The sequence below is a fragment of the Haliotis rufescens genome, unplaced genomic scaffold, assembly GCF_023055435.1.
Source record: "Haliotis rufescens isolate VD_foot unplaced genomic scaffold, xgHalRufe1.0.p SCAF_11, whole genome shotgun sequence".
NCBI lineage: Eukaryota > Metazoa > Mollusca > Gastropoda > Lepetellida > Haliotidae > Haliotis > Haliotis rufescens.
Genome location: NW_025963791.1, coordinates 983,496 through 1,002,090, shown reverse-complemented (window position 1 = coordinate 1,002,090; position 18,595 = coordinate 983,496). Strand labels below are relative to the sequence as shown.

At 39.1% G+C, this 18,595-nt stretch overlaps 1 protein-coding gene across 1 annotated transcript in view; it reads right to left on the bottom strand.

Annotated features, from left to right (window-relative positions):
- The window catches only part of LOC124144586 (arf-GAP with dual PH domain-containing protein 1-like), a 25,733-nt gene extending 7,138 nt beyond the window's left edge, over positions 1-18,595 (bottom strand). The window contains exons 1-8 of the mRNA XM_046514074.2: positions 18,469-18,595; positions 9,273-9,403; positions 8,644-8,735; positions 8,020-8,224; positions 5,852-5,998; positions 4,567-4,650; positions 2,129-2,260; positions 671-899 (exon numbers count right to left, since the gene is read on the bottom strand). Coding sequence (XP_046370030.1) covers positions 671-899; positions 2,129-2,260; positions 4,567-4,650; positions 5,852-5,998; positions 8,020-8,224; positions 8,644-8,735; positions 9,273-9,403; positions 18,469-18,550 — 1,102 coding nt within the window. The 5' untranslated portion in view covers positions 18,551-18,595. The remainder of the gene's footprint in view (positions 1-670; positions 900-2,128; positions 2,261-4,566; positions 4,651-5,851; positions 5,999-8,019; positions 8,225-8,643; positions 8,736-9,272; positions 9,404-18,468) is intronic.

The window sequence follows — 18,595 nt, the reverse complement described above, 5'->3', positions numbered from 1 at the left end:
CCTGAAACTTTTGATCATGGGTTCAAACCCCAGTTCGCCTCAATTATATTACTAGGTTTGTCAACACCATAGTGGGTGGGTTTCACCAAAGTGGTAAACATCTAAGACCTGCATAACTTTGGGCTTTCCTCCCACATCAAGCTGACACACTGAATAAGTGGTGTTAAACCCAACTCACTCATAATGCAGCATGACATCCATAGTCAGAGAAAGTACCCTGTCCATGACAAGCCACATCCTAATCCTTCAGTATAAGGTGAGGTGAGGTGAAATTGGGTTTAACGTCGCGTCCAAGATTTTTGCACTTATATAGCGACGTGCAGGTACGTGTGTGTGTTTGTGTGGCTGCTTGTACTAGTCCGGACTGATGCCGATTTATAGTGCTAGCTCACTGAGATACCATGCCGCAGTTTAACATGAATACCCAACTCAGACACAGTATACTGACTCCGAGCCGACCAGTCCTTGATTTAGCCCCTTAATGCCGAGCGCCATACAGGGTAACAACAAGTACCATCTTTTAACGTCTTTTGGTATGACGCGGTCGTGGATCGAACCCCGGACCTTCCGCTCTCCGGGCGGACGTTCTACCACAAGACCACGGAGGCGGTCCCTTCAGTATAAGCTGAAGTGTAATTCTGCATGATGTCCTGAAGCAATGACTACTTACGTTTACTGTCCTGGGGGGTAAGGGGCATGTCGATCACTTTATTGAGCATGTCAACCCATTTGTCCATCTCTTCTTTAGACTCGGCCTTCAACACAAACTTCCTGTCTGGCGTGTGTAGTGTGAAGCAGAATGGACTGCCCCCTGTTGGCTTGTCCTCCGTAGTCCCAGTAGTCACATGGTACCCTGCGTCACGATGACCAATGAAAATCTCTCCTTTAGGAAAAGCATTCTGCAACAAGAAATGTCATACTACCATGTTATAGACATGCATTATTTTCCACCAGTGAGGTTTCAAGATTTTATGTGCCTACATATAAGATGGCACAGGAAGCTAGACACAGTTGTATGCATGGTACAGGAGGCTAGATATGTACCTGTATTCGTGGTACAGGAGGCTAGATATGTACCTGTATTTATGGTGGTACAAGAGGCTAAATGTACCTGTGTTCATGGTGGTACAGAAGGCTAGATATGTACCTGTATTCATGGTGGTACAAGACTAGATATGTACCTGTATTCATGGTGGTACAGGAGGCTAGATATGTACCTGTATTCATGGTGGTACAGGAGGCTAGATATGTACCTGTATTCATGGTGGTACAGGAGGCTAGATATGTACCTGTATTCATGGTGGTACAGGAGGCTAGATATGTACCTGTATTCATGGTGGTACAGGAGGCTAGATGTGTACCTGTATTCATGGTGGTACAGGAGGCTAGATATGTACCTGTATTCATGGTGGTACAGAAGGCTAGATATGTACCTGTATTCATGGTGGTACAGGAGGCTAGATATGTACCTGTATTCATGGTGGTACAGCAGGCTAGATATGTACCTGTATTCATGGTGGTACAGGAGGCTAGATATGTACCTGTATTCATGGTGGTACAAGAGACTAGAAATGTACCTGTATTCATGGTGGTACAGGAGGCTAGATATGTACCTGTATTCATGGTGGTACAAGAGACTAGAAATGTACCTGTATTCATGGTGGTACAGGAGGCTAGATATGTACCTGTATTCATGGTGGTACAGGAGGCTAAATATGTACCTGTATTCATGGTGGTACAGAAGGCTAGATATGTACCTGTATTCATGGTGGTACAGGAGGCTAGATATGCACCTGTATTCATGGTGGTACAGGAGGCTAGATATGTACCTGTATTCATGGTGGTACAGGAGGCTAGATATGTACCTGTATTCATGGTGGTACAGGAGGCTAAATATGTACCTGTATTCATGGTGGTACAGGAGGCTAGATATGTACCTGTATTCATGGTGGTACAGGAGGCTAGATATGTACCTGTATTCATGGTGGTACAGGAGGCTAGATATGTACCTGTATTCATGGTGGTACAGAAGGCTAGATATGTACCTGTATTCATGATGGTACAGCATATAGTTTCCAATGCAATAATATTTTAGAAAGGAACATTTAAGCAAACCAAATGCTCCTACCAGTGGGTCTTCATAATACATGAGTTTGCGCTTGTCTAGTGTGAACCACCGCCTCTTGAAAGGTTCATTGCGTGGTCCCATCTTGTACAGCCATCCCTCTAACATGAAGTCACGTGTCAAGTCCTCTGCCAACTGGGAACAAAAGATTGAGAGTATATGTACCAACACATAAAAACATGAAATGAGTCAGCATATAGAGGGCCACCTACAAGTCATTAAACTTTATACATCATGGCTTCACTTCATCGTCATTTCAAAGGCATTATGCATAGATATGATGTAAATTATTGACACTACATGTGTCTCAGAAGGATAACAGGTAGGGGTGTCACAATAAATCGAAATATCGATATAAAGTCAATAAATCGATTGTTAAATCAGTTTCTGATCAATAGTATTGATTTGAGTTAGGAATATTGATAGTTTTGATCGTATTTACCATATCAATAAAATATATGCAATGCTGTTCAAGTTTGTTTTTCTTTTGATCATGAGTGGCAGTAATTTACACATGGTAATGAGGAAGTTTCTTTTTCTTCAATTCTTTGGGTATAGAAAAAACAAATCAGTCGTACTCAAACTTTACATTTTATTTGTTGTTATGGTTATCACATTCAAAGGAAACTTCAGTTCCAACGTTTAATTCAACTCTAGAACCATCTAAAATGATACACTGAAAACTATTGATATTTATCGCAATAGCTGCTTGCAATATCAATAGGTATCACCATAGTGATTTCCAGACCAATAGTCACCCCTAATAACAGGAAATGTTTTCTATGGTACCAAGGACTTCATGCTAACAAGGTCGGATAGTATGCCAATCAATGCAAAAGTCAGATGAATCTAGGAATCCAATTTCATAGATGAGTGAGCATATGTTGGACTAGACACTGCCTTAAAAAGTACCATTAACATATTGTAACCCTCAAAAATGGTGTCTAATGGTGACATTAATAGAGTGAAGAACTTTATCAGGAAATAGTCACTGGGGGCTAAGTTTGGGCTGTACAGTTAAATCACCCACCCTACATAAGTGTATTGAGGTGAATGGAGATTACATTGAAAAATAAAAGTGCAAAAGATATTCTGCGACTTGGTCTTATATTGAAGTTGCAAAACTTATTGAACGCCCCTCGTAACATGCACCAATGCAACCTATTATTAAAAACTGCAACCTAATATTCATGTCTACATGCATCAGGTAAATGTAAAAGAAATTTCAAATATGTGTCAGACTAACCCTTAATTGTTCAGACAAAATTGATCATTGAACACACTCAATACCTGTAAGCTCTATATCCACACTACTAATCCTAGCGTTATGTGTAATATTTCCTACTTTCCTGAGCATGGTATCATCAAACTGTGGCTGTATGTTCCTATTACGTTTTACAGCAATGCGTTATTGATTAAAGCTACACTGGCAGCGGACCAGCCTATGTTTCAACTTGTAAGCTAGTTTTGTTTGGTACAACTTGGTTTTCATGTCAACATGCACCTGGAGCAAATTAAAATCTAGTTCCTTAAATCCACCCTGACTCAATTTATACTTTCTTAAGTCTGTGCTAACACTTGCAGCCTTGACAAATACAATCATTGTTGGTTCCCCTGACCTGACCTGACCCATCTAATTTGAATATGCCTCTCTTGGAATTTCATGTTATTGATTTCCTGGAAGGTACATAACATGTTAAATGAGAGAAGTTAAGTTTGCTAGAAAAGTAGTGAAATTATTCAATCTTCAATCTTGGTGTTGCTGATTTCTGATTAAGGACAAAGTGTTAATATCAAAGGTAGAGGTACTTTATTTCAAGTTCTGGACATTTACCAGTTCAATGAAAAGCATTAACAAAGGTACACCGTCAAGAGAACAACTGCAAATGAAGGTATCCGTTTCTCTTTATTTGTCTGAATACGCCACCACACTATGCATGTCATGCCTTCCCAAAGACTCAGCACTTTATATTGACTCACAGTAAGCGAAATTTCACATTTAGAGCTACCTACAATTAGACAGGCTGATAGGCAAACATCCCCCCACGATGCTGTACTAGCACTTCACAAGCACCTAACTATCCTGCATGACAACATGACATGAGTCAACATGAGGACAGTCACAGACATCCCTGAAATGCAATTGGTCAAAATTGTTTTTCATCTGCTCACAAAATCCTCAGGAAACATGTTTAGATTTTACACACGGTCTGCTGAAGCTCAGTTTACCTAGCCCCAAATAAAAGTCAGACTAAGACCTAAGACACATACTATCCAACTGATTTAGAAATGTTAATGAGTTAAAATATGTTTTAGCTGAAGCCACATGTTTCTTGGTTCACTCTCATGTACATCCTCACTTTCCTCCATGTGAAAGAACCAGCAAGTAGATACAAGTTTATTTATCAATGAAAGGGAACCACAAATGCTCCGATACTTACTGTGTCGAGATCTCTGTCTGGGAATGCTATCCTCCTGCGTTCCAGCTTGGCTGCGCGGATAGCATGATACCAGTCAACAATGTCCTGTAAATACATGGCTTAGTATCAACAACAACGTTTCCATCAATATACTTTGTGCCTTAAAGAGGCATATCTGGTTGTATATGTTTAAAAGATCACACTCCTTGTGATAATTAATATGTCTCATCTCATAGAACCTGACATATCAAGCATGTTTAAAGGAGGGGACATTGATTTGAAAATAATAGATCAGTACCAGAAATGATGATAATATATGATAATGGACTTATTCATGTAATCAGTTCATTAGCAGATCACCAGCATAAACCGTTTTCTGAGTTAAAAACCTCTGGAGTTTCATATAGTGAGTCATGAATCTCCATACAGTCATCTACATTCGTTCCTTTTCCCCGTGGTCATACAGCTCTTATTCTCATTTCCCACCATCATCCCGAGGCAAGGGAGTGAACTGACTAAAAAAGTCCAGTTTCCTCCCTTGCTGAACTAGGCTGGGATTATCATGATTATGGCAATTACAAGTGATGTCTATTCCATGTCCTTCCACTGACCAATCAGATTCACCTCTCTTTAAAACACTTGCATTTGCTTCAAACAAAATGGTGGAGCCAAGTCAAGAAGATCTGGTCGATAATCAAGGTCTATATTGTAATAACACTGGTCTTACACCGAGAAGTGCTTCAGATCACTTGAGCACCTTGATTTAAAACATGACAAGATTTGCAAATAATCTGTTGATGCCCAGTTGAGGATACACATGCTTTGCAAATCCTGCAGTCAGCCACAATCTGGAAGTTGAAATCCGTGTTGTTTACAAACTGCACGTCTAGTTCAGATTTTGATTTGGCTATGCATAGACTCGATTGGGAGAAGGTGTCCTTAGTTGGAGAACTTGTACCCAATCCCATTCACTTTTAGTGAATAAAATATGTTTAAACCAAATCAACTCATTTGTCCAGCCAAAACTCCGGAATTCCAGACCTGTTCGGCAACGGTGGATCCAAACTGGACTCTTATAGTCAGTTAACTCCCTTGCCTCGGGAAGATGATTTCCAATGAGTCAAAGTTAAAAGTTAAATATTTTTATGATAAAACTGCAATCAAAGAGTCTATTTAAGTGTCTACATCCCTATTCCTTCCAGCATGACTAAATGTCTGAAGGACATGTGACACTGTAGTCTGACCACTGAACATACCATAGTATCTTCCTATCACTCATGGTATCTAGCAGTAGATGAGGACTTACTTTGGAGCTTTCTGAATGTACAAATAAGCTTCTGGTTGAGCCATCCTTGTAGAAGGTGATCTGCATGCCATAGGGGTGACCGATCTTCTCAGGTACAAACACTGCGTTGACCTCATCTAGGTCTATCTCTGCCTTGGGTCTAGGTTTCTAAAACAACAACAACATCAGCTCAAGACTTATTTCAAGATGGTATGACCTGTAACTCCACAATCTGGGCACTATTTCTATGTCTTCTAGTCTAGTGCCAAGTATCTAAATGTTCTCCATGTGATATATACCGATAGAGTAGTCATTAACTGCTTGATTCTTACAATTCAAATAAGCCAACACTGTGAATGACTTGAATCACCTTGCTGGGACAAACCTGATGGCTGATAGGCCCTCTGTCACATAATGTAAGGTCATGGATGTAGCAGACCTGTTTTCTTTTAAACACAATTTATGGAACAATAAACCTACAGATTTCGAACATAGATTTCATAGTGTAAATATCAGTACAAACGAATATGTACATAGATATTATAGGACCTACAACACAGCTTTTCGCAACATTTATTCAGTAAAATTATTATTTGAAATTGCCTCAGGGTTGGAAATTTGAGGTTGGGAGAACAACGGAAATGGATCCAGGGGTTAGTGTAGCTTTATGAAAAGCCCTAGAGATACAGAGAATGAGGGATCATTCCACTTGAAATAAAGATTGCAATCTTAGCTAAGATCAAAATCTTCAATGGAGGAGATGCGATTATCTTCAATTTAGCTCGTGTCTACAGTTGTCTGCAAATGTGCATAGCTTGCTGTGCATACCAACAATGGAACCGGTTACGATATACAACATGTACCTCACTCTATCACACCTTGCACATTTATAAAAAAAAGTCCCAATTATTTGAAGGGAGCGACTACTAGGATGATGGCATATAATTTCTTCCTGCACTGCTACTGTCATGGCTTAGGTGAGAGTTTCATACAGTGACAAAGGAAATACCCCACCCATGTTTTATGAAAAATATTGAAATACGAACAAACATGTCCACAAATTGGGATCCAGATTTTGTGACATAATTATTATGAAAATTAAAACATACATCAATAATATTTTTGTATAATATAACATGAAAGGGAAACCACTCCCATCTAGAATATGAACTAAGATTAGCTGCCCTTGAGTTATTCAAAAGGTCATGGCAATTACTACATAGCTTGCAGGCGCCTTACGTTTTCATCCTTCCCTTAATAAAGGTATGTTTCACACTTGTATCAGCATTGAGTCGACTGGGAAATGTACTTTTTGCTATCGACTATGGTTATGCGGTTCACTATCGTCATTAACGATATTTCTGACGTGATATCTGTGATTGTTTCTTGGTGTTGTTGAAGAGTCGATTTGAATCACCGACCAATTTCAAGTTTCAGTTATATCTTACAATGATCTTTCTCTACAACCCCTTTGTGCAAGTGGATACTGAAGCCTATGATCCCAATCTTGAAGATTTATAATATTTGTAGCGCTAAGATTGTTCTGTGCTCGTAGGTTTTGTCCAGTATTTCAGTTATATCAAGGTAAGCCGAAGTCATGCAGGTAGTACATGGGTTTGTTTATTTGTTTGTTTGTTGTTTAATGCCGCACTCAGCAATATCCCAGCTATATGACAGTGGTCTGTAAATAGTCGAGTCTGGACCAGACAATACAGTGATTGACATCATGAGCATCGATCCATGCAATTGGAATACGATGACATGCATCAACCAAGTCACTGAGCCTGACCACCTGATTCTTTTAGTCACCTCTTACAACAAGCATAGTTGCCTCTTACCACAAGCATAGGTTGCTGAAGACCTATTCTAACCCGGATCTTCACAGGTATGGTGCTGAAAAACCAAAGATCATCCAGCTATTTATTATTAGCCCTTATACTTTAGCCTCTATTTCGACAAAACTGTTATAATAGGTGCCCAGTAACCAGTAACCTATGTTTGTTGTGCGGTTGAAGTGTCGGTCATCTTACCCCGATGGTGATGGACGTTGTTCATAATATCATCCACATGTTTGTCTGGTCTGGACTCAACTATTCGGCATTAACAAACTGAGTGAAAGATGTTCGGGAGCTTTGACTGCCATGCCTGTGGAAGGCCAATACAGCTACATGCAGGAGATATACACTCACTTTGCTGGAGTCTTCTATCACAAAATACTGAAGTTTGTTTTCTGGTCTTGAAAGAACAAATTTCCTTTGTTGGAAGAGTTTTCTATCACGACCAAGTTTTAACAAGAGTCCTTCTTTCTTTGCACAATTGTAAGCGTCCTGCTTGTCTGCATCTGTGAATTCCAGGCGCTGGTATTTGGCAAATATCCATTCCTTCTTCAACACTCTGAAAGTAAAAAAATGTTATATTAATAACAGATGGCAAAATGATGAATTCTATGGTAACTCACGTTGACATGACCAGCCTACCATCAATTCTGTTCTCTCTGTTTGCTCTTCAACATGTTCAATAATCAAACCCTAAATACACATATACCACACAGCATGCACAGAGGCAACTGCAAATCAAGACATGTATGACATCTGTCAGCAGCCATCTTGGATGGTGTCATGTGACTAACACATGGGAATCAGCAGGGGCCTATCCTATTCTACATTATTTCATCTTGTCAGCCATCAAGGAAAAAGACAAAAATCTAACAAATCTGCTCACATCAATTTTGCAAATGGATTACAAAGACTACAAGAAGTTGTTACCCATAAAGTAGTGTCATGTATTCATGTCTGTGTACTGGAGGTACTTACTCCACACTCTCCTTCTGTGGCCGTCTGTAGAACGGAGGAACGTTCATTTCATACCTCTCCTTAGCCCTGCTGTTGCCAATCCCCTGCATCAGCTGAAGACATATCACATCACTGAATACAGATGATATAACACTATTTGACATTAATAATGTCAATGCTTGTACTTGCTTCACAAAAGTGGCACACAAAGTATCATCACATTTTGTAGCAGATGTTTGAAAATAAATCAGTTCAATTGGTGAATTACTACCAACTTTAAGGATATACCAGGATGAACCCTCAATATGTCTTAATTCCCTGTTTTCACAGTAATGCAAGGGTATACTACTGGTAATAGCTGTGTGCATGCCTCAATCATCTCTTTGCATTCAAGTTGTATAAATCATAATCATGTCACAGGAAATTAAAACAAAGCCCTAAGTTCAACAACACAAACTGTGCCATGACTGAATGACTGAAGAGGAAGGCGACTTCAAATTTACAAGCAAGTGTACAATGCTACACATGAATGCTGAATTAACAATGTGAGACTTGAAAGAGGAAACAACACTATCTCCCCCACTTTACTTCAGGCTGTTTAAACAACGTGATTAGTGACATTAGTGTTGATGACATAGGGAAATAGACACCTCCACTTGGTCAGAGTCCCAGTTGTCGAGGGTGACGGACTTGACTCGGCTGATGCTGTTGAGTGCCCGGTGCATCCCAGCACAGTCCTGACACAGGAAGATCCCGATTGTGGATGATGCCCATGACGGATCTGCAACAGCCAGAATGCATCAGGCATGTGCAAGAAATCCTACGTTAACTACAACTGTTTGGTTGTTCTCAACTGAATACTATAGAACATACATGCCAGCCAATATCAGAGTTCTAGTTCCAAGCCCAATTTCAGATTCATTCATCACTAACATTCAGTTGAAAGCTATTACTGTATTTGCCGTTTTAACCGTCCACTCCAATAAGCCCATTACAACTACCACACCAATCTGTATGTAATCTTTATGACTTCCCCCATATGAAGCCCGAAAATTGACATGACAATTGTTACTTTCTTGTGCATATTACAGATCTTTTTACAGTAAACACTGTAGTGTAGAACATGGTGCACACGGTAAGTAAATGGTAACCATCACTGAAAAAGTTTTAGTTTCATTGATGTTTGAACTAATTCTTTCTCTACGGCTTGATCTCTGACAAAAATTTGACTTGCATACTTTTTAATTAAGCACTCCCCATGTCAATTTTCTAAGCGCCTAGGGCACTTATTATACCGAATATGGTAAACAAGTCTAAACTTATTCCACACTTGCTTCATAGACATGACCTTCAACTACCATGCTATTATCTTGCCTAACATGTCGTAAGAGGTGACTAACTGGGTCGGGTGGTCAGGCTCGCTGACTTGGTTGATGTAAGTCGTCGGTCCCAATTGTGTAGATTGATGCTAATGATATTGATCACTGGATTGTCTGGACCAGATTCGAGTATTTACAGACCTCCGTCGATTGACTGGAATATTGCTGAGTGCGGCATTAAGCAACAAACCAATCTTGCCTTACACTTCAGTGTCATTAGCAGATCTACCAACGCAAATATTTGAAAAAGAGACAAAATAAATAATAAATACAAACCTTTTCTTATTTCTGCTAAACACAACATGTTCTACTCAAAAGATAACATTATGAAAGAGATGAATCCATAACAATGTAACCACTAACAAACTGTGTGCACAGTATAGTAGGTTCAATGTATTCTGGCCTATCGGTCTCAGAGAAAGAAATATGTGGCACTCCGTATCATCTTCATTGTAGACATATCTGAAGCATCCTATAGTTGTAAGTTGTGTGGACATGAAAGACTGACAACAAGGTGTCCTTCCATTAGTTCCAACGTGGCTCCTAGCATCATGTTCTGTACAGCATAGTGTTACCATAAGGACTATGTTTAGCTGTGCTTACACCTTTGAAATAGTGGCTAAAGTTGCACACTGGTCCAGTCAATCCTTAATTTCAAATTAGCAACGTAAGGGTAATAACACCTTTCAGTGTCTTTGGATCACGACCTTACACTTGTGAAACTCAAAACAGAGAAATATTATTTAATCTAGTTCCAGTTTCCAGCAGATACTTCTAGTGGATTAACATAAGCTTGTTTCTTCTATCCAAGATCCCTGTTCTGTAGAGGGCAGTCTATGATAACAATGTGTGACCTGGGTGCTGTTCCACAAAGAGATCTTAGCCTAATGACTGCTATAAGTCTGAGTGAAAGTATTGAAGTTACGACCATCTTTGCACTAAGATCACTTGGTGTTACAACGCAAGCTATGCATCATCACCCCTGGACGGTATGGAGCATTGCTCTTGCTATCAACCACTGGTTGGTCTGGTCCAAAGTTGCTTTTTTACAGGCCAACATGACATATATAACTAAGTAATATGGCTGACACAAAACAACATTCACTCACACTATCAAAACCGCCAGAGAGGGGAAATGGAAAGAACTTAGCAAGTTGTCACTGCCGCCACATATCTTCACACAATCAAGCTCATTATTCAGCAAGCCTACTGACTAAGTCACAGAGTCATATCTCTAAAAGAAATATTTATCAACTATCGAACATAAAACTTCTGATACTTTACAAAACTTTATGAATATGAACTTTATTTAGGTAAGATAACCTGATGTGAAAGTGTCCTAGAATTCTCTTATACTCAATAGTCTTGATGTTTTTCCAATTGTTTTGTACCAAATAAGTCATATGCTTGTTTTAGCTTAAGTAGCAGATTTTTAACGTACCAAAGGAATGCGGTACTCTCATTCCCTGTGTATTTTACAAGTAGTATCTAAGTGTTTCAGGAAAAAGAGGTCATATGATACAGACAGGGACACAGCATACTTGAGAAGTCAAGCATGTCCCTGAAGTCACAACACAATCATGATATACATACATATACTCGCCACCAAAAGAAACGCAAACTATAGAAACAAATAGAGAAGTATGTACCGGTACGTTAAGAAGAAATGTTTCCAATGTGTACCAATTATTGACAATACTACCAAATCAGTCAAGTGTCACCACAGACACATGGTCAACAGAGTGTCTTTATTCTTATCACGATATGCTGCACATACTTTCCAAATTTGACATGCTAGTCCTGCACAAGACGAATGGTGCATCTCAGGTCATGAATCTATGACGCCACATGTGATTCGTTCATGATAATCGGTTCACACAACATGTCAGCCATCGGTTCAAACAACATCAGCATGTTCCTTAGTGCATTGAACCAATCTTTATGAGAATATGAGAAGTCTTCATATATTAACCAACATGTGTGGCATTTCTTTTGGTGGTGAGTATAATTTAAACTGTAACTCAGCATGGTCAGTGAGTGAGTTCAGGTAGTGCCGCTTTGAACATGTAACTGACCAGAATACACTTGTAACTGTGCAGAATACACTTGTAACTGTCCAGAATATACTTGTAACTGTCCAGAATAAACTTGTAATTGTCCACAATAAACTTCTAATAAAAACAGAATTAAATTGTAACTGTGCAGAATAAACTGGTAACTGTGCAGAATAAACTTGTAACTGCGTAGAATAAACTGGTAACTGTGCAGAATAAACTTGTAACTGTGCAGAATAAACTTGTAACTGTGCAGAATAAACTGGTAACTGTGCAGAATAAACTTGTAACTGAGCAGAATAAACTGGTAACTGTGCAGAATAAACATGTAACTGTGCAGAATAAACTGGTAACTGTGCAGAATAAACTTGTCACTGTGCAGAATTAACTTGTAACTGCGTAGAATAAACTGGTAACTGTGCAGAATAAACTTGTAATTGTCCAGAATAAACTGGTAATTGTCCAGAATAAACTGGTAATTGTCCAGAATAAAGGGCATAAAACTAAAAGGCAACTATGTTTGATGTAAGAGGCAACTAACGGGATTGGGTGGTCATGCTCACAGACTTGGTTGATGCATGTCATTGTATCCCAGATGCGAGGATCAATGCTCATGATGTCAATGAACAACAAACAAACATAAATCAACTAAACATAGAATTTGTAAAAATCTAACGCAAGACGATCGATAACAGGCATGAACGAAACCTAAACCATCATGTCAGTGAATAAGATGGTGAGACAAACATGACAACTATTTACCATGGATTTTTATACTGAACAGTCAGGGGCATGTCGGGAGAGACAACACTGCCAGCATTCATCTCTATATCTTAATTAAGAGTCCTGCCACACATACACCAAATTTCATTACATTTTTAAAAAATAGCTTGGTGAGGCATAAAATCATAAATAGGTTTTTCAACACATGATATGGCTGCCATAACGGTGCACGATGCACTATGGATGAAAGACAAGCAATCCTCGACATAAACTCACTTGACCTATATATAGCTAATGAAATCAAAGTTCAAATGTTATCAAGAGTGAAAAGTCAAAGGGTTAGTTCCTCTCATGTCTATTGGCCTAGTCAAGAAAGTCAGTCCAATGATTAACTGTCTGAGGAGTTTCAAGTATCGTTTAAATAGAAAAACACTGGAAACTATGTATAAATCTTTCATATTACCGATATTTGATTATTGTTGCCAAATATGGGACAACTGCACAAAAGAACATGCGTTACTACTTGAAAAACTAAATCTAGATGCACTCAGAACTATTTGTAGGGCTGTTCGTGGCACAAGTCACGGTAAACTTTATAAAGAAACAAATCTTACGTCATTAGAAGAAAGAAGGCATTTTCAAAAGTTAAATATTTTTTATAAAATGGTTAACAATCTAGTACCAGACTATCTCTCATCCTTAGTTCCAAATAGAGTGTCGGATGCAAGTGATTATAATTTGAGAAACTGCTCTCAGGTGCAAACCCCAAAGTGTAAATAAAAAAAATTATGCCAAATCATTTTTTCCAGATACAGTTAATATTTGGAACTCACTACCTATTGAATACACCAATGCCAGTAGCTTAGGAAGTTTTAAAAGCAATGATAGGACTGGTATATACTTTGATACAAATTATGGATCAAGATTCTGTCAGGTTATACACTCCCATCTCAGGCTTGGCTGCAGTGATCTAAACGCCGACAAATTTGCCAGATTTATATCCGACAGCCCGAGATGTTGTTGTGGCTATCATACGGAAGATGCACTTCATTTCTTTCTTATGTGTCCCTTAAACAGTACAGTAAGGCAAAACATGTATTATTTCGTAAAAGGCTACGATTTAAATTCAATTCTAAATGGTAATTCAAATTTAACGACACTAACAAATTTTGAAATCGGTGCACAGTTTTATTCTATCTTCTTGCCAATTTAGAGATTTTGTCTGAGATGTTGGCTTTGCTATATGATACTGCAATGTTGTTGTGCTGAATGTAAATAATAACGTAACTGTAGTTATGGAAGATAATCCAGTAATTAAACACTTACAGAACAATACTTATCTTTAATGTCAATTATACAATGTATGCTATTTCTCATGTCACTATCAATACATTGCTATTTGTATATGTATCATGTTTGGGAGAGGCATTCAGATAAGCAAAATTTGCTTGTTTGCCAATCCCTCCACTTTATCATGTTTATGGAAATAAATATGTTTATATCCATTGGGCTACTTCACAGCGTTCTTCATTGCTGAAGTCAGTTCATAGATTAAGTGAGAAAAAAAACCCTCCAAATTCTGATTCTATTTCACATTTTTGAAATTTGGGTTAGTCACTTACAATTAGTAAACCGAGTTAGAAATGAACAAATGTCAAATCGGAATCTACATAATGCTATATTCATGCAGGAGATAAACATTCTGTATTTTCATCATTGAGCCTGGGTACCTGAAGATTTGATGACTCTAAATTGAATTTGGGTACAGTCAGGAATAAAGAATCGCCAAATGACAAACATCTCTGATCATGCTGATGTCTACAGATTGTCACAAACTATCTTATTTGATTTCTATCATGTTTTCTGCCCCTAATGTTGCACAACACATGCTGACAATGACTGAGAAAGAAGGGCTCTCAAAAGGGGATTAACTCCTGCAATGATGCAGTCATTGAATCAGAATCAAGTACTTTCCACAAGTCTTGGTACATGTATTACACAATATCATCAGTTGACTTTAACTTTGTTGAAAGATATATATGCATGACATTTGAATCATTAGAAAAGTCCTGCAGCATGTTATGATGGAAATATGCGTGGTGCAAATTGCATCCATTGCACCATGTCCATTACATCTAGGATTTCGGTTCACCTGGGGCAGCAGGGTATTAATTTCTGTAAAAGTGATGACTCTGTGTTAAGAAAACCTGGGTATGATTGCCCCCATTGAAACAATGTGTGAAGCCTTGCCCCCCCCCCCCCCCCCCCCCCCCCCAGTTTAAATAGTGATGCTTTGAACTAACTTGGACCTTTGTATGGTTGTGACATTCACACAAAGTTTATAAGAACAAGACATTTCTTCTTAAGTAAAAATTGATTTTGTAATCTTCTGTTTAACAAATTGCAATATAATCACACTATTTGAAGGTCAGAGAACATGCAATCCAAATTTCAACTTCATCAGTATCAGAGAAAAGACATTTAAGAGCATGTTGAAAGTGTAAAGGTCTTTAGTGCCAGAGGTAACTGGAGGTCACAAGGCCAGGTGCGTGTTAACTAGTCTGTCACAAGAAAGAGACCCTCTTGAAGTTCTGTATGTCCCTAGCCCTTCCCTCCACAGCCAAAGCAATGGCTGTTTTGGCTTTGAATAGCCAAAAGGTAGCCGACGAATAGGCAATAGGCAAAACACTGGCTTGCGAACTGTGGACAGTTTTGGTCTGCATACTTATTTTGCTATGTTCTCCTTTATCAAAATGTTTGGCATGATGAAACATTGCCACATTACTGACAACCTCTCCCAATGTTGCTTGAACCATTTCTAGACACAGTAAAGTTTTCCATCATGTCCTTGGCAACCATATGCAAAAAACTACTTTTTGCCATGGCTCCACAATGTATACAGATAATAAATGACACATGGTGGCAGGCTTTAACATATTGGTTTTCAAATTTTGCCCACACCTTTTATTGATCATGACAGCATTTTCAGTTTGGTGACACCAAACATTGTGTGATAAAGGTTGAAATTCAACCATAGAACATTTGTGGTAGGCCTCTCTACTAACTACACCAAAAACAACTTTCAATACATTTTGATAAAGAAATACTGATAAATAGGTTTTAACAAGTTTCTGATTGTTTTCTAGAATCAGAACGGAATTCAGAAAATTCAGTTACACTAGCAAAATGGTGGTTTGTAAAATCCAAAGGTAGTGACTGGACGAAAAATCAATTATGTCAAAACACATATTATATTTTATAACGAAGACCACATATTTGCTGCATATAACATTTCATAATGATGCATTCAGAAATGTACGAATTATGGCCAAATATGATGTCTCCAATATGGCTGCCATGGTTTCATCTCCAAAGGCCATATGACCGCCTCCGTGGTCTAGTGGTAGAGTGTCCGCCCGGAGTTCGATCCCCGGCCGCGTCATACCAAAAGACGTTAAAAGATGGTACTTGTTGTTACCCTGTCTAGCGCTCGGCATTAAGGGGCTAAAACAAGGACTGGTCGGCTCGGAGTCAGTATACTGTGTCTGAGTGGGGTATTCATGTTAAACTAGCACTAGCACTATAAATTGGCATCAGTCCGGACTAGTACAAGCAGCCACACACACACACACACACACGTCGCTATATAAGTGCAATAATCTTGGATGCGACGTTAAACCCCATTTCACCTCACCTCACCAATGGCCATATTGTTTCAGAGAAGTTGAAACTGCAAAATGTAATGACACGGTATGGTCAGTGTCACAGTCAGTTGATACACTGGGAGTTTGTCAATGTTGTTTCAAAATTTATATCCCAATCAGCAAAAACTAATATGGCCTGTAAAATAATAATAGTCACTGAAACAGACAAACAAAAAACAGCAGAGCACCACTACTTAATGGCCATGATTTTTCATCAAGCCATTAGAGTACAATGACACGGAATGCGGTGAATTCATAGACAAGGCCAACTCTTAGACATAACCTTACAGTGAATTCGTAGAAACATTTCTTTTTACCTGTACTATCAATATTATTAATACTTAGCAGGACCGCCTCCGTGGTTTAGTGGTAGAGCGTCCGCCCGGGGAGAGGAAGGTCGGGGTTCGATCCCCGTCCGCGTCATACCAAAAGACGTTAAAAGATGGTATTTGTTGTTACCCTGCCTGGCCCTCCGCATGAAAGGGCTAAAACAAGGACTGGTCTGCTCGGAGTCAGCATACTGTGTCTGAGTGATGTATTCCTGTTAAACTGTGACATGGTATCTCAGTGGGCTGACACCATAAAAATGGCATAAGTCCAGGCTAGTACAAGCAGCCACACACACGTGCATGCACGTTGCATTGTAAGTGCAACAATCTTGAATGCAATGTTAAATCCCATTTTCCACCTCACCTTAGCGGAATATTGATGTGTCATTCATTTACCTCAACAACAGATTTTTGTACAAGAATGCATATGATTGGTCGGGTCATTTCCTAAGTGAAAGACACATTTTCATCGGTTGCTATGTTGTTCATGTTTCTGATTGTTTTCTTTTGCAGTCACTTTTATGAGTGAGTGAGTTTGATTTTACGCTACTTTTAGCAGTATTCCAGCAATATCATGGCAGGAGACACCAGAAATAGGCTTCACACATTGTACCCATGTCGGGAATTGGAGTGATGAGTGAACGCTTTAATCACTAGGACACCCAGCCGCCCCAGTTCTTTCATGAATAAAAATTAAAACAAAAAATATGGTAAGTATCAGTATTTCTTTCCCAGGATCCTTTGAAAATACTATTTTAAATAAATAACCCGTTTAGTAGACCCATATCCAAGGTAAGAAGGACAAGGTTCATTCAGTAGGCCTAAGTGGTGAGCGGAGTAGGGGGTGAGCGGAGTAGGGGTGAGTGGAGTAGGGGGTGAGCGGAGTAGGGGGTGAGCGGAGTAGGGGTGAGTGGAGTAGGGGGTGAGCGGAGTAGGGGTGAGTGGAGTAGGGGGTGAGCGGAGTAGGGGGTGAGCGGAGTAGGGGATTAGCATAAGTTTTGATACAAGATTATAGCTTCCGTATCAAAATAAAAGATAGCTGATATCTGTAATAAATTAATTTTCATGTCTATTTCCCATTTATTTATTTTTTGTCTACGAGCTGGGAATGTCTACGAATTCTCCATGGCTACGAACTACTTTGGTTATAGGTGCGTTCACCTACAGCCCAAAGAAACATAACCAACACCGTCGTATCCCTATAAGGTTTGTGGTTGTGTTGGTGTACCAGATAATTACTCTTACCACTTGTCTCCCATTATGATAACAACTTGACAACAATGGTAACAATGATACCAGTGGTAACTGACTGGACCTACCGTCTCACTCTCGACTCAAACATACATCACATATTTCATTGGCTAACAGGTATTATGTCATTATCTCCTGAATGTACAAATGTCAACCGACAACATAGCTTAATACAAAAACACTCCTAATTTCCGATCTAAACTCCTTTTTGTACCGAACCTAGGAAAACGAGAATAATCGATTATACTGCTCTATGCTGCGTGGTGTCAAACCTAACTGGCTTGTTGTTCTTCCGCATGATACTCCCCATGTTGTACGGCCCGGGGAGTCGATATGTCGTCTGACGACGACAATCACGCACCTGCTACTTTTACAGACCAAACACAAATTATACTTGATATCTTACGTTCTGTTCCACAATCTGCACAAACTCCATTACCCGGCTCTCTGATAATCTGACCCAGCGCCTGTCTATATTTATCCGCCATCTTGTGTAGATTATGATTCACTTCCCTGTCAACTGTGACTGTCTT